Source organism: Apium graveolens, chromosome 1 (assembly GCF_009905375.1).
Source record: "Apium graveolens cultivar Ventura chromosome 1, ASM990537v1, whole genome shotgun sequence".
NCBI lineage: Eukaryota > Viridiplantae > Streptophyta > Magnoliopsida > Apiales > Apiaceae > Apium > Apium graveolens.
The window spans coordinates 191,978,997-191,995,919 of NC_133647.1; the positions used below are offsets into that span (position 1 = coordinate 191,978,997).

Consider the following 16,923-nt stretch of genomic DNA (forward strand, 5'->3'; position numbering starts at 1 on the left):
GATAAAAGTGCATCTTTTGTTGCCAACGTTTGAAGTTCGTTCCGTTGAACTTCTAAGGTTTTTCAGCATGTGCAACAGGCACAGTTGGCATAACAGGTGCAACAGGCACCACAGGTGGAACAGATGGTACGTGCGTCTGTACTACAGGTGTGTGCACACCAGTAGGCACCGCAGGTATGATCGGAGGAGTGAATCCTGCCGATATATGTCCAAGAGGAACACGAAACTGTCCAATGACAGTGTGTCCCACAGGCACATGTCCCGAAGGCACATGTCCAACAGGCGTTTGACCTCCATCAGATCGTATGATCCGTGCGTTAGGGTTAATCGGCTGCTGGTGAACCCCATCAGATCCAGTGATCTGTGCGTTGGGATCAGCCTTCATGTTTATCGAATCGTTCACAGTTTGGTTCTTCATCGATCTGTTACTCAACAAAACAAGCAGATACAGATGTATCAGTCACAGATGTATATAAAATAAGTAGCTTTAAGATTGTTAATACAATCTGCGATTAATACATATAAATCAAATAAGTGTGTGCGTGAGTAAACGAAATCAAACAGAGAAAGGAAGAATATAACCAAATGGAAATCCTCGAGTCCAGTTGAAACTGTCTCCTTAAAGTTATTTCGCCTCTCACCGTATGTGCGAGTCGATAGCCTCCCAGGATAAAACGAGATACCAGTATAATCGATAGATCGAATATACTCTCAGCGAACTTGAACTAAGCCCGAGAACTATCACCAAAATATTGGAAAAATTTAAGACTAAAGAGACCGAGAATGAAAGAGAGGACTCTTATTCCCGTGACTTAATAAAACTGATGCCCTAAGACTCTATTTATAAAGAGAGACTTGAAAGGACTTATTTTTCTTTTCGATGTGGTACATGGTATTTATAAGAAAAACTAAGGAATAGGTTTGTGCTACTCTCGATGTGATACAAAACCACTTTTCATATTAAAAGGTAAAACTTTGGAAAATCAGTTTTCATTCACCTTTTACTCATTTTGAGCGTGTAAATATGCGTTGGAATCTCCTCGAAAAGGAGAATATTTTCCAATAAATACACACCACTAACACATAATGTGTCTGACTCATATAGAGTCTCGAAATGATTCACAACTTAGTCTAAAATACTAAGTTTGTCCAACAGTTAGAATATTAATATAAGATCCAGGTAACTGATAAGGGTCATTCTCTAACCCCTTAAATTTTAGAACGTCCGGTTTTTTAACATGGTATCAGTGTTCAGGTTGGCGAAGATTGAATACTTACTCGTTGAAGGAGGAAAATGTAACTTCTGTAGCCTGCAATTTTATTTCATTTCAGTTTCCATGGTACAAAAAAGGTGTATATATCCTAGGTTTTCACAGTCGGAAACTAGACAAAGAAAACTTATGAGTATCATATTAACAATGCCCACAAACAAGAACATATCATTAACAATGCCCACATGTACATTAACAAATTAGTCTATTAATATTAAGTTGTCATTATTTCCTAGTATATTTCTAAACCTAAGTTTAAATCAATCAATGTGTAGTCAACTAAAAAACAAGGTCAAATAACTAAAATCGACGACAAATTGCTCTAGCATTTGGCTTTATATGGATACAAGAGATAAAATACTGACATGGACGTGGTAAATGTACTACACATGAATGCAGACAATCGCGAATTCAGCTATGCTAACAATTCAATTCTTCAAGTGTGCGCCATTCTCACACTTGCACTCGCATTTTTCTAATGCACATTTTTTTGTTACGGTTCATGAGTTCCGGCAAATCGTCATAAGCCTCGCACATTTCACATGCTTCCACCGAGACTTGATGTAATATACGTGAATTTTATATATTTTAGATAAAAGTAATAATAATAATAATAATAATAATAATAGATTTAATAGATTACTAATTAAAGTCGTAATGGTTAATACGTCGATATAGAATCAGTTCAATTAACTATATGATTCCGAGATGTATTTGGAATGTTGTTAGCCCTATATATTGGCTTATAATTATAGCCCATCATATTTAATAAAACCTTAAATACTAGCCGCCGAGGTGAGAAAGAAAATAAGGGAGAGGCAGAGATCTTATTCTGAATTTAACGAAGATGAGTAAGGTACCTTTCTTCAATAATTTTATATAGAGATATAAATATAGTTATTGTTCTACTTTGTAGTTATGAAATATTAAAATATGAGCAATGGCATACAATCATATACGGTAGCATGTGATTTGTCCTGGATCTTCAACTTTACAGATTTGTGAACATACAACTTGTTTTCAAAACTTAATTTATTATTTGAGTCAATCAGTTATATATTCGTGTGTCCGTAACCCATGTCATGTAGCAGTAATTTGTATCTTATGTGTATTAATAATATTGATGATAATTAGTTAACATCTTAATGATTGCATAATGTTTTATTTTATTAATTTACTTTTTTTTACAAAAGATATTAGTATTAATGTTTTTTTATTAATTTATTAACTTTACGATGGTTTGAATAGATAATTGGATATTAGAGTTTTGATATATTAGCTTAGAGGTCATGTATCTAGAATATTTAATTTATAATTTAAGAGGGTTAGCATTGATTCGGTATTTGAAATATTAGTGACTATAATGTTTTCTTACAAGATGAAATAATTGATACATAATTATTATTTTAGTCAGATTATTTTATATTAATAAAATTATGTGCGCCTTTGTTTTCTTTTTTTGCTCTGCATGTCAGGAGGCCATGTCCTATGTATATGGGTGAGTTTTATATAACTTTAATTTTATATTTATAATTTAATAACACAGGTCATGTAGGTATGTTTTGATACAGAGGTTAACGCTATTATTATTAGTATATGGTCGCAAGATTGAGTATTATGGTTCAAGTTCAGGGAATCATGTCCATTTATTTATTTAATATATTATATTTATGTAGTTAGTTTTTGTTCAATTAGAATACTATAATTGGTCTCATGGTACAGGGGCTCCGGATTATACATTTGGGTTATAATGACTAATTAGGTTAATATTTTATTATCGTGATCAAGTGACCACTTTGACATGGCATTAGACTTGTAATTATATATGTTTAAGTAGATTTGGTCAACCTGATTAACTAACATGCTAAAAACAATGATCATAGTGTTGTGTAGCAGTTCCCACCGAGAGGATAGTAATTGGATTAACAAGAATATAAACAATTTAATAAATGGATATAGAATGTTTTGTCTCCTTTTTATTCGGCGTTACTTCTCTTACCATTTGGATATATCTAGTTCATTTATTTCTGTATTCTGCTCGTTTCATTAAATATTTGATTTGACTGTTTTGACTTCCAAGAATTATTTTAAAATTGATTTGGAAAATTATAAATATCTGTTTATGCGATTTTTAAAAATTATTTATGACACACTCTGCTTTGGAAATCTGAATTATCTGTCTCAGGTGATTTTTAAATTTTGCGAGAATATTTTTATTTGAACCCTTAGAGATATAGGGTATACCGAGTTAACCAACTGTAGGGGTACTACAGCCTGTCATTCCGGCACTAGTGACATGACACTTTCGTGACAGTGTGATTGGTCACGGCGTATACTTCTGTTAATTCTTGAGAGGAGCTTTTGCGCATTTGATATTTGTTCAGGATACGTGGATGCACCCAGAGTTTGATTTGTGATTTGATTTATGGTGACGTCGTATATGCCGTACACGTTATCCATTCTGTTGCACACATTAGGTAACCTATGATGTGTGTATTTGTATCTGTTTTGATCTCGGTATGAAATATCCTAACCCCTCGTTGTTTCAGCCTTACTTATTTTTAAAATTGTCGTTTTATTATAAATTGTTGATTATTTATTTCTGATATCTTGATTTATAAACTGTAATCCAAATCCGTACTGAGCGTTTGACTCATGCCGTATTCTTTTTCTGGCAGGTGCTTAGGGGGATCTGGGCTGTGTGATGGAGAGCTACCCCATTTCGTTGATCAGGATTTCTGACTTTATCATTATCGAGATTTAATTATTTAGTGATTCGGGATTTATATATTTGTTTTAGACAATTTGGAGATTTAATATTATTTTTGAAGATTTTTAGACTGTTTAATTATTGTTTAGAAATATATTAGTGCTCTGTTTGCAGGTTTATAGATTTTAAATAATATCTCCTTTTATTATAAAAAGGGTGTTACACTTGAACTACTTCTCGTTCTCTTATCACTGAGAAGAGGGTAGTTTAATTGTAATCTTTTAAGTCATTGCAAATCTTCTAATTCACTTAGGGTGTAAATTAATTACGATATGCATTACAATTTTTTTAGTTTTCTTGATATGTAAATGAGCTACATAATTTTTGATAATATCTCCAGAAAACTGTGATATTGAAGGCGCGGAAAATTTTAGAAGAAACTATCAAGGATTATGGAAGCAATGGATTCCCTAAATGCTTTAAGCTAGCTGATATGGGTCGCTCTTCCGGACCCAACGCCCTCTGATGAGTTCCAAGTGTTTTTAAATGATCTTCCTAGTAACGATTTCAATGCTGTTTTCAGAATGATACCACCATTCTATTCAAAACTCGAGAATGATCGCGGTGAAAATTCTGCAAATTGTTTTATATGTGGAGTGTCAGGTTCTTTCTATACGAGACTTTTCCCAAGTAACAGCCTTCACTTTGTTCATTCTTCATACAGTGTTCATTGGCTCTCTTAGGTAAAGTATAATATAGACTTTGAAATCAGAATCTATTACGAAACCTTGTATATCGACTAATGGAGTATAATTTGGCGCAGGTTCCTGAAAATTTGTTAGATTAGAACAAAGGAAACATCTACATGCCAAAAGAGAGTCCCCCTAGTGTTTTTTAAGCATATTTCAATCAATTTATAACAGATTTCACAACATTTTTGCATATGAGATCTGAAGAAATAGTTACTAATGGTCGACTAGTATTAGGACTCCTTTGCAGGAGCATTGCAGATCCTACCAGCAAAGATTGCTGTTATGTTTTCAGATTGCTGGCAAAATCACTTGAAGACTTGTTGGCTGAGGTATCAAAATGTTGATATATAACAATTACTAGTAATCAAGTCAATATTAAATTAAATGAGTTTATACACTATACAGTGTACTTGACGTGCGTAAACCTGATCAATTTATCTGTTTTACAAGGGCTTATTAAATGAAGAAGAAATCAATTCCTTCAACTTACCGGTTTATACCCGTGCATTGATGAAGTGAAGGCAATTATCGAATCTTAGGGCACGTTTAGTCTTGATAAACTTGAAACTAGTGAAGTTAACTGGGACATGCGCGACGAAAATGAAAAAATAAAATCAGAGGATAGCAGTGGGAAAATTATGGCCAAAACAGTTAAAGTTGTAAATTACAGAAACTTCAAAAGCGTTTGTAATTATATTTTTGAGGCCAGTTGGGCTTCCACTTTTTAATGGGTTTAAATCTCGAAATAGTAACTGAACTCAGGATCATATATCAAAAATAACACTCTAGTTATCGAGAAGTTGTATGCACTATTCTAGTTAAAAGTAATGACACCTCCGTTAGTCAAAGTCGTTGACTTGACGGAAAATGTTACAAACTTAACGGAGAATACAACTGGCATGACATTGCAACAGATGAGAACTTACGTGACTTCCAAATAAGCATGACTACCTTTATAATAAAAAAAGAAATACTTACAAGTCATAATCAATTAAAAGTTTAAATTCTTAAATTAAAAAGCACAGTTCCAATATCAAACTAAAATTCTCCTTCTAATAATTTAATAATTAGCCAACCTCAATTTAAGCCTTGAATATTCAAAAGAAGATGATAAAACTTCTTTTCTTTCGCTAAATTTATGATTATAAATGAAAGTAAAGTACTCAGATTCTGATTTTTGATGGGTAAGAATCTTCCAAAATGTCGTATATATATAATGGTTGATTTCCAGATTCTGGCGAGTCCTGACTCCCTTGATATTCATGTATGTCTATATATATATATAGCATTTTCAGGGGTTTATAATTTTCATTTTTAAATGGAAATAATAATTAGATGCATTGATTTTCTCTTATACAATATCTTTAATTTATATTTTTTTAATCTTAGGTACTGCTTCTTTAAATATCAATTTACTTATTATGGATTGATATTTTATAATTAAAAATCAATTTGAAATTAAAAAATTATTTTCCTGCCTACATTTTTTCAAGTATAAAATATTTTTTATAAAATTTAAAGAAATAATGGGATCTTAAAATTTACAATTACGACAAAAATATGAAAAAAAACATACTGATCAACTTTATATAAATCTGAACTTTTTAAATATATTGAAAATATTTATTATTTCTAATCATAATTTTGTTTGGTAAAATTTGACAACTAAAATATATATGAGAAAAATATTAAACATTTTTAATGATTTTAAAACATAATAGACTAAATTCTACATCCTTTAAAATAAAAATTTTGAAATTAAAATTAGTAAAACTTGATAAGATTTTAGAAACTTAAAATTTGTCTTATAAGTGGTTTGTTAAACATTCGCAACCTGTCAGGTTGTTGTAAGTCAGTACTGCTGTTATTTCTGTCAATTTTAACACATTTTTCTTCAAGTCAACGTAGTTGACTAATGGCTATGTCATTATTTGCAACTATAATGATGCAAATGAGTTCCCGATAACTAGAATGATATTTTTGATATATGAGCCCGAGTTTAATGACTACTTTGAGATTTAAACCCTTTTTAATGTATAAAAATTCTTAATCTCACCGATAAAGAAATCATGCAGTGGTTAAGGTCTTGATTTTTAGGAGGAGGTCAAGTGTTGGACATGTATAACATAACATACAGTCATACAGGCTTTTGTACATAATATAAGGTGTTCTGTTTTGCAGCATTGTTTAAGACAAAACAACACAACAAAGAAGATCAGTTAGGAGTAGGGACAAATAAAGGAAAATGTGTTAGAAAAGAAAAAAGTGAGAACATGATGGATATGTATATTTCGAACGAATATTTTCCGAAAAGATATTTTGCAAAAATATCTATTAGATCCTGCCAACAATTGATCAATCAATGTGAATAGTCTAGCTTGCTTTTTGGTGGACTCAATTTTGTGTACATTTTCTAAATTGGTGTTCTCCTTGATTCCTTGGAATCTTACTAAAAGCTGAACATCATTTTGCATTCACTGAAAAAAGCCTGAAGTTTGTAGTCACTGAAAATGCAAAAACTTGCTTTTGTAAACTTGCTCAGTATCCAGTTTTGGTCATCGCTGCATATTGAACCACTTTTTGCTAGTGTATTTGGTTGGTAGATTTTACAATTTGAATCTTAAGATGCATGCAGATGGCAGATTTAAACAAATAAATTTGTTAATTAAACTTACACCGTTAACCATAATGGAACAGTTGTAACTAGAGCCGGCCAAACGGGCGGTTTGACTCGGCACGAACGTAATTCAGCTCGCCAATTATTCGTCTGACTCGCCTCATCACGGGCCGGTTTAATATTCGGCACTATTCGGGTATCTACACGAGCCGAGCACGAGCTGCATTTTATGAAACCGGAACCGGCACGGAACCGGACCGGAACCGCTCGCCAAAGACTGCAGACGAATAAACAAAAGTCAGATGAATGAACCGGCCGCTCGGCCCGCCAAAGTCCATGACCGGTTAAAGGGAGTATTGCTTTGTTACATTATGTCAATGCTATTTAGCTAATTAATTTAATAATTAATGAAGACCAGCTATATTTAGCTATATGCGACTTTTCAATCCTCGAATAATAAATTAAATATGGATCTTGTAAAATTAAATAAATATTTGAATTGGAAATATCAAATACTTACTAATACCCATGGATCCTGCAGAATTGGAAATACTTTATGTGTATTTTTCTATTCTGAATATATAGAATTGAGGATTTAGAACTAAGCATTATTTGAATTGACTCTCCACAAATACCATTTTTCCGTTTTCCAGAAAGGCTGAGAATTCTCTTCTTATACTTTTACACTAAAAAATAAATCAATTTTCAGGAAAGTATCTAAAAATAATAAAGTCAACAACGACTCGCAACACTAAATCAATACTTTAAATTTTGCATTACAATTAACAACTGTAAGACGAATAAACCGGCCCGCCAAAACTCGCGGTTATTCGCCAAGCTCGCCAACTCACTTTTATTCGCGTGATTCGCGGTCCGTACACGGTTCTGCAGTTTCAATAACCGGCGCGGCACGGCACGGACCGCTTATTTACACGGGCCGCGATTCCTGTTATAACTAAACCGACCCGTTAAAAATTCGGTCCGGCACGCACGGCCCGTTCGTTTGGCCGGCTCTAGTTGTAACTAGCAACTTGTAAGCAATGTAGATACATGTAGCTCAACTTGTTGAGATCGGACTTTAGGAGTTTAGCCTCTCAGGAATCGTGTTCCGATTACTGATGGTCGCTCGAATTTAAGCATAGATCAAGGCACGTTGCTGTGATACGAGTAAGCGGAATAAACCGGTAAAAGTAGAGGAATACGAAGTTATCTAAAAAGTAGAGATGGTGGTGTAAAATAGAGACAGCATGGTGGAGGGTCTAGGAGGAAATAGTAGGTACCCCTAATACTAGTATACTTTAACAGGGCATCTGCAACTGCAGCAGCAGGTCTCAAATCTCGAATCCATTCTTGCTCTGCCCACCTTTAGAGTACAACCTCTCATAATACCCATGTTTGTGTATAATTTCTCAAAATACCCATGTTTCTTAATCTCTCTCCGCCAACTCATCAGGCCATATTACTTTTTAGCTTTGTCATCTTTATTTTATGTTAAATAGTACTCCAAGCATGTGAGCATGTCAAAACAACTGTATATAACTTTTATATTTAATATATTCCTTATATTAGTATCATCATATTTTATAATATATATTGTATATTAAATGTAATATTTAATTATTTAAAATTTAAACTAAATATGTCACTAAATGTATTTAAATTAAAACATAATATAAATTAACTTAAATATTAAAATGAAAATACTTCACATAAACTTAAAAGAAAATATATTACACAAACACTCAATTATTAAATACTAATGATCATATTGAGGACATCGTGAATTACGTCTTGTATGTCCTTCTTGTCCGCATCGTCCACAAACTATCACTTTTCGAGGATTGTCCATTTCAGTTCGAATACGCGAGCTTTGACCCCTTTGACCACGCTTTTTTTTTACCCTCCTCATACCTTCATCAGCAATGAGAAACCCATACATCTCCCAATTATTTGCTAGTGGAAATGTCCAATATGCTTGATTAGGGATTGGGTTAAACTCGTATTTCCACATATCACATAGTGTTGATAAATTGTGATAAGGTTCAATATAGTGCTGCCAATTTAGGTTGCATGCCAAACATCCTGCCACAATATGTGAACATGGAAAATGATATCTGCTACATTTTCCACAAGAACAAAAGCCCCTAGATACATCCACATTATGCCTGTTACCACCTTTCCAAGATCCATTTTTAGTTCTATATTGAGCAGTAATAACTTCAAAGACTCCTCTTTGTTGATTGTAAGAAATCACCCTATGTGCCGATGCTTTTTGCTCAATAATTTCAAATAATTCCCTTGATTTTTTGCAATAAGTTTGACCATTTTGAAGGTCCTCTAAAGTCTGAGTTCGTCGTTGTGCAACTAATTTCACAGATCGATAATATATATACTCTACCATTGCTGTGACCGGTAGAAATCGAGCAGAACGTAAGAGCCCGTTGAAACTTTCAATCATGTTTGTTGTTGCTTGGCCATAACGACAACCTCCATCATGAGACATAGTCCACATCTCTAATGGAATCTTACGCAACCATCTTTCTGCATCAGGATTAAGCTCCTTGATTTGTTCCATTGCTGCCTCAAATTTTCGTAATTGAGAAGTATTTCCAGCTACCCAACATAACATCTTCAAATGTGCACCTGGAAAAGCTGAACAAAAATTGCTACGTACATGCAACAAACAAAATCGATGTATACCCCACTCACCAGTAAAGCCACTTTCTTCCCTTTTCATGGCTTCAATAATTCCAGCATGTCTGTCGGAAATAATACATACACCCCTTCTATTTTGACAGACGTATCTTCGAAGGTGATACAAAAACCAAGACCAATCAACAGTTGTTTCTTCATGAACTAATCCGTAGGCAATGGGATATTGTTGATTATTTGAATCAGATCCCATTGCAACCAATAACTTCCCATTATATTTTCCTTTCAAAAAGGTACCATCAATACTGATAACAGGCCGAGCATGTTGCCATCCGTCAATCATTGGCTTGAATGCCCACCAAACACGTTTACAAACAGATGTCTTGAGTTCATCATTGTTAATATCAGCATCAATGAATGCAATTGTACCTGGATTAAAATGCATCAAAGCACTAAGAAATGTTGGAAGTTTAGAATAAGAAGTCATCCAATCACCATAAATATCTGATATTGCCTTTTGCTTTCCCATCCACGCCTTTTTATAACTAACATGATAGTTATACATTGCTGTAATTTGACTCTGAATGATATTCACCTTTAGATATGGACTTTCTGTAATCTAATTAACAAAAAGATGAAAAAATAATCAATAACATAATATAAAGTGAACACAAATAAAAATATAATGAACTTATAATTATACTTACTTGTTGTTTTATTACATTTGCAATCATCCTAGATGAAAGTTGTTGGTGATCTCTTTGAAGTGTTCTAAAAAAGCAATTATGTTTAGTAGGCAATTTTGTGGTCACGAATAAACCAGATCGCTTTGATTTCATGACTCGAATCCTCCACGGACAATCTTCCACAACACATTTGGCTTCATATCGCGTTGTATCACTTTTAGTAACATGGTAATTTCTAGAACTTTTTATGTGATTTTCTTTTATAGCACTTACAGCAGCTTGCTTATCTGTAAAACATTGACCTTCAAATAATTCATCATCAAGTGAGTTAACATTTGAACAATTACCTAAATTATCATTGATCTCTTCAGTTCTAAACCAAGGAGCAGTTGGAATATGTTCATCATCATTGTCGGTGCTATGATCTGAGTCATCTTGTTCGTCATTGTCTGTTTCACCGCCTTCAGATTCATTCACTTCCGGCTCATAATGATAATTTTGATCATCATCAGCACCACTTAAATTATATATTGCATTTGATCTTGCAATTTCGTTAAGAAGAGTAGTATGATCCATCTGTTATAAAGAAAACAAGTATTAGTAATAAATGATAAGAAACATGAAACTCATAACTACAAAAACTTAAAAATGTACCTGATGAGCATACTTTGATTTGCAGTTTCAAGAAGTTATTTATAGAGAAATTTAACTGAAAAGTTTGATTTAACAAATCACTGAAAAAGTTTGATTTAACAAATCACTGAAAAGTTGGATTTGACAAGTCACTGCAAATTGTTTTAATAATAAATATATATAATTTATTAAATATATATTAAAATAAGTTCTAAAGTAATTTTAATATATATTAATGATTTATTATTTATTTTTATGTTTTTAATTTAAATACGTGACATATTTAGTTTAAATTTTAAATAATTAAATATTATATTTAATATACAATATATATTATAAAATATGATGATACTAATATAACGAATATATTAAATGTAAAAGTTATATCCGTTGTTTTGACATGCTCACATGCTTGGGTACTGTTTTAAGATGACAAAGCTAAAAAGTAATATGGCCTGATGAGTTGACGGAGAGAGATTAAGAAACATGGGTATTTTGAGAAATTATACACAGACATGGGCATTATGAGAAGTTGTACTCTAAAGGTGGGCAGAGCAAGAATGGATTCCTCAAATCTCAATCCAGCTCGTTTAATAATGTAGCTGCCTGCCACTGGGAGCCAAATAAAATAAAAGCTTGCTTCAAACGACTCGTCGTCGTCCACTTTGTAAAAAGTAAAATTAGTCAGTGGAATGAAAAGAAACAAAACCTGGCTGCCTTAAATTTGGTGCTATGAAATTTAGGAACAATGAGCCTCCCCAGTTCTGAGTATTATCCTTTGTACAAAGTAGGCCTATTATTCGGACCAGTATTCATGTTAAATGCTCTACATAAATGGCGGAGTACTGAGTGAGGAGGACCAGAGAGTTGTACAGAAGCCGGCTTCGTCAACACCGCCATTTCTCAAACGTTAAATCACATCCAATTCCATAAATGTTGTGTGACAAAGAATACCACCTAAAACCCCTATTTTAAAAATCGACGGCCCTTTCTTGATTAATTGAAAATTTAATAAAAATATAGTAATTTTTAAAAATCAGTCTAAAGTCGGGCAAAATGTATAGCCGAACAAAATTGAACCCAAATCAAAAAATCGAATCAACCCGTACTAATTTGGTTTGATTTGGTCCTAATTTTTTCAGAAATTCGGTATATTAGAATGAAATAAAATTCAGTTCAGTTCGATTTTTTTAAAAATTAGTTCAATTTATTCGGTCCGAACCAACCGATTCCTCAGCCCTGCAAAATGAGAACAAACGAGTCGAATGGGTTCAAAAACCGTTCTGAGTAAATCAAAAGTTTTTGATAGTAGAATCATTTGAAGTATATATTAGCATAAGCTTTGATAGCAAAACAGATAAGGAGGCATAAATCACTTCAAAATCAAGTATAAACTAATGTTTTTTTTAATCTTGCAATTAAATATCAGTATTAGACTAAAAATATTGTTACATGACCTATTTAATCATAGAAAAATAAATGCAGACATATCAGCTCAAATCCCTGGTGGGAGAAAGTCACCCCTCCATACACAATATTTGAGTTTCTTTCTTGAAACGGTTTAAACATGAATGTTGAAGAAGGCACCATGTACACGCATGTTTTTGTGACAATAACTATAAGTATATGTCCGTTAAAGTTAAATCAATTCAATTCAAGTATCATCGTATTCAAATGATCTAGGTCTATTTTTCAAGGGAATTATTACAAAGCTACATGCATTATTATCTTTAGATCCGGTTGACATGTTAATTCCAAAATTATTCATGATAAACTAAAGCCAATTAATTCAATTGTAAAAAATTCATGAACAGATATATAATTAAAATATTAAAAAAATAAATTTGGATTTTAAATAATAAAATAAAATTTTAATTATAAATTCCCTTTTCTTTAGAGCTATTAATGACACTGTACTTGAAGTGCACTAGTGCTACATAAATTTTCCCAAGTACACAGTTTCACTTTTCAGAAAGCTTGGACTAATATTCTCCCCCCATTGCTATCTTCCTCTGCACTCTCCTTGTCTGTAAAAAGACTTTCTCCCACTTTGTCTATACATTTATTTTGTACTTTTACATGTTGCTCACCTTTTTTATTCACCCCCTCCTTTTTAAACTACTCCTAGCCATGTTATTAAGTAGAGCTCTAAACAAAAAAAAAAAGAGAACTTAACATTTCAGACACACTCTAGCTTTAGCCACTAGTTTCTTTTTATTTTCTCCTGTAGCACTAGTAGTAAAGATCTATCTTTCTTTCCAAACAGCACTCAAGAAAATGGCTAAAGATGATGACTTTAAGCTCCTTAAGATCCAGGTTAGCTTGCATTTTTAAATTGTATTGACTTTAGTTTGTTTTTTTTCATAACTTTTTTTATGTTAAACTAAAGTTTAGTGTTGGCATTTTCTTACTAAAAATCTTCTTGTTGTTTGCTGTGTTTGTCACAGACTTGTGTTCTCAGAGTTAACATACATTGTGATGGATGTAAGCACAAAGTCAAGAAAATCTTACAAAGAATTGAGGGTACTACTTATTCTCTTTAATATGCTTAAATATATGAGCTTTTGTACATGTTTCTATGTCATTATGTATCTTTTGTGAATATGATTTATCTTGCCATAATTTTGTATACTTTTAGGAGTATGTTGTTTTGCTTGTACTTCTGTTTACTTGAGTATCTTGATGTCTTCTTTTGTTGTGGAAAAATATACTTTTTTGTATTGTATGATGTTGGCCTGGCATGGTTTTTGATAGTTCTCTGCTTGTGTTAGTATATCTGTTTTAAGGAGATTTAAAAAAATTGAAATTTGTGTTGCAGTTAACATTATGTAGTTGTATAATTTTGCCCTTATTTTCTACCAGGGGTTTTCCAAGTAAAAATAGAAACTGAACAGCAGAAAGTCACAGTTTCTGGAAGTGTAGATTCTGGTACTTTGGTCAAGAAATTGATCAGGGCTGGCAAGCATGCTGAGGTTTGGTCAAACAAAGCTAGCCAGAACCAAAACCAGAAAGCTAGTTGTATCAAAGATGACAAGAACAAGAAAGGCCAAAAGCAAGTTACTTTTAAGGGCATTGACTCTTTGAAAAACCAGCAGCAAAAGTTTGCAAATCTTAGCATTTCTGAAGATGATGATGATTATATGGATGGGGAGGAAGAGGATGAATTTAATGAAGATGCATTAAGGTTTTATAGAGAGAAAGTTGCTGACCAAATGAATTTTCAGAGGCAGCAGGCTACTAATGCTAATAATAGTAGAAAGATTGTTGGACTTGTTCCCAATGTAGGTCAAAACAATGGCAAAATGAACAACCAGGGTGGAAAAAAAGGGAATCAAAATCAGAACATGGAAATGAAGGGTAATGCGGGTGGTGGACTTGATCCAAAGTTTCTTGCAGCATTGAAGTTGAACAATGCTCACTTGACCGGAGGAAATCTTATCCCCGGGGAACTCAATAGGGGAGGGGGATCTCACGATGTTAATTCGATGATGATGAGAAACTTTGCTGGCTTTCAAGGAAATGCGGGAAACAATAACAACATTGCTGCAGCATATGGAGGGAATTATCAGATGCAGCCTAATCAAACAGGGCCTTTAAACGGGGTCAATTATGGGACTTATCCTTCATCCAGTGTTGACACTTATTCACAGCAATTCAACAATCCAACTTCTGCAGCAGCAATGAGGATGAACATGCAGAACAGGCAACCTATGATGCAACCTCAAAGTCAGCCTCAAATGATGTATCAGAGGTCTCCGATCGGTCCTCCAAGCACTACCGGTTACTATTGCAATTACAATCCAGGTCCATACCCTCCCTACAATGAGCCTGTTTATTATCCTACTAGTAACGGTGTTGCTGCGGATCAATCTGCATCTCCTATGTTCAATGATGAGTATGCAAGTAGCTGCTCAATTATGTAAAGGTTTTAAGTAAAAAGCACTTGGTTTTTACTTTGAGAAAACCAGTTATGCATTGTCTAGATAATTATCGGTTGAATTATTAGTCCTGGTATGTTCTTTTGGCAAGTATGTGTTTGTTTTGATTCTGTCTATGATGACCTCAGTTGTGATTGCAGTTTGTAAAATCAAAATTGTGGTTCTAGTACTAGTAGTATATATGGCATTATGGATAATGTTGGACCATGTTTTGTCGTTCAGTTCTTACAGTGTTTATTATTGCATTGTATATGCTATCCTATGCTAAGATTTTCTAATGCATTTGATTTATAAGTAGATCGATGATTTGAACAGACTACACCGGTAAAGTAAACGAAAACGGACAAAATTTAAAATATACCAGCACTCGAATTAGAATTCGAATTGCGACAGAGTCTTCACAATAGATTATGGAACTACAAAGAATTGGTGTAGCGTTGAAATTTTGACGTTGCAAGTCAAGAGTTTGATCCTTAGAGTTCGTGTGAGTTTAACTATCGAAAGAATAAAAAAAAAAGGTTATCGAGTATTCAAATATAAAAAAAAATCAAATTCCATCTATGCAACTGCAAGTTATTGTTTTTTGAGGTCCGAACATGCAAGTATTAAAACGAGAGTCAAAGTATGTTTGTTAACAGACAAGGAGTGACATTGGGTTGTGTAGTGCAAGTGCTAGAACAGAGACATGATAAAATGATGCAGCACTCACTGCGTAGCAGTGGGGTTCATTCTATGGTCAATTACAGTAAATTGTTGATAAATGAGCAAGTGCGTGTGTGTATGTATTTATTTGTTTTTTAAAATTAAGGAATGCTATTGCAGGAGAATTATAGATTTACATGGACTCCAGAATTACGTAATAATGTGATCCCAAGACACGGCACATGGGCAACTAAAGTTGTCTTTCTGATTCCACAACGGCTCAATGATTTGGATTTTTCAAATGTGTTTCGAATTTTTTATATTTCAAAATAATTATAATGTTAGAGGTGAATAAAATTAATTTGGAATCTATACTATATTATTATAAGTGGAACACCCTCTATTTAATAGTCGGTTGCTCGGTACAGTTGTTTGGTACGACAAATAACAACCGTCATATTTAAAGTCAGATAGATAGATGAGAACCGTTGGATGCAATAATAAATATTATTATATTAATATTAAACTGCTCTCATTAATTCAGGGTTCGAACCTCACCAACAGCTTATTATATTTAAATTTTTATATACTTTATTTTAACAATTTTTACAGGTTCAGAACTCGAATCCCGTGAACAACATATTATATTATATTATTTATTTTCAGTCAAGACTCAAATTATCACAAAACATCATCTATTTGGTAATCAGTTGTTCGGTACAGTCGTTTGATATGACAAATAACAACAATCAGACATAAAGTCAGATAGATGGGAACCGTTGGATGCAATGATAAAATAATATTTAAACTGCTCTCATGATCCAAAGTTCGAACCCCGTCAACAACTTATTATATTTAAATTTTTATATTCTTTATTTTAACAATTTCCATAGATTGAGGGCTTGCATCCCGTGAATAACATATAATATTATATTGTTTATTTTCAGTCAAGTCTCAAATTATCACACAACATTTATTATTAGAACTTATTATTTTCTTCAATTTATTTTTCTACTATTGAA

The 16,923-nt window shown here is 32.9% G+C and overlaps 1 protein-coding gene and 1 pseudogene across 1 annotated transcript; both read left to right on the forward strand.

Moving 5' to 3' along the window:
- Positions 1-1,636: 1,636 nt before the first annotated feature.
- LOC141714150 (benzoate carboxyl methyltransferase-like) lies at positions 1,637-15,551 on the forward strand (annotated as a pseudogene).
- Positions 13,350-15,478, forward strand: LOC141674340 (heavy metal-associated isoprenylated plant protein 37-like). Its single transcript, XM_074481070.1, has 3 exons — positions 13,350-13,637; positions 13,769-13,844; positions 14,184-15,478. The coding sequence occupies exons 1-3, from the start codon at positions 13,599-13,601 to the stop codon at positions 15,242-15,244; spliced, it is 1,176 nt and encodes a 391-aa protein (XP_074337171.1). The 5' UTR covers positions 13,350-13,598; the 3' UTR covers positions 15,245-15,478.
- Positions 15,552-16,923: the final 1,372 nt, after the last annotated feature.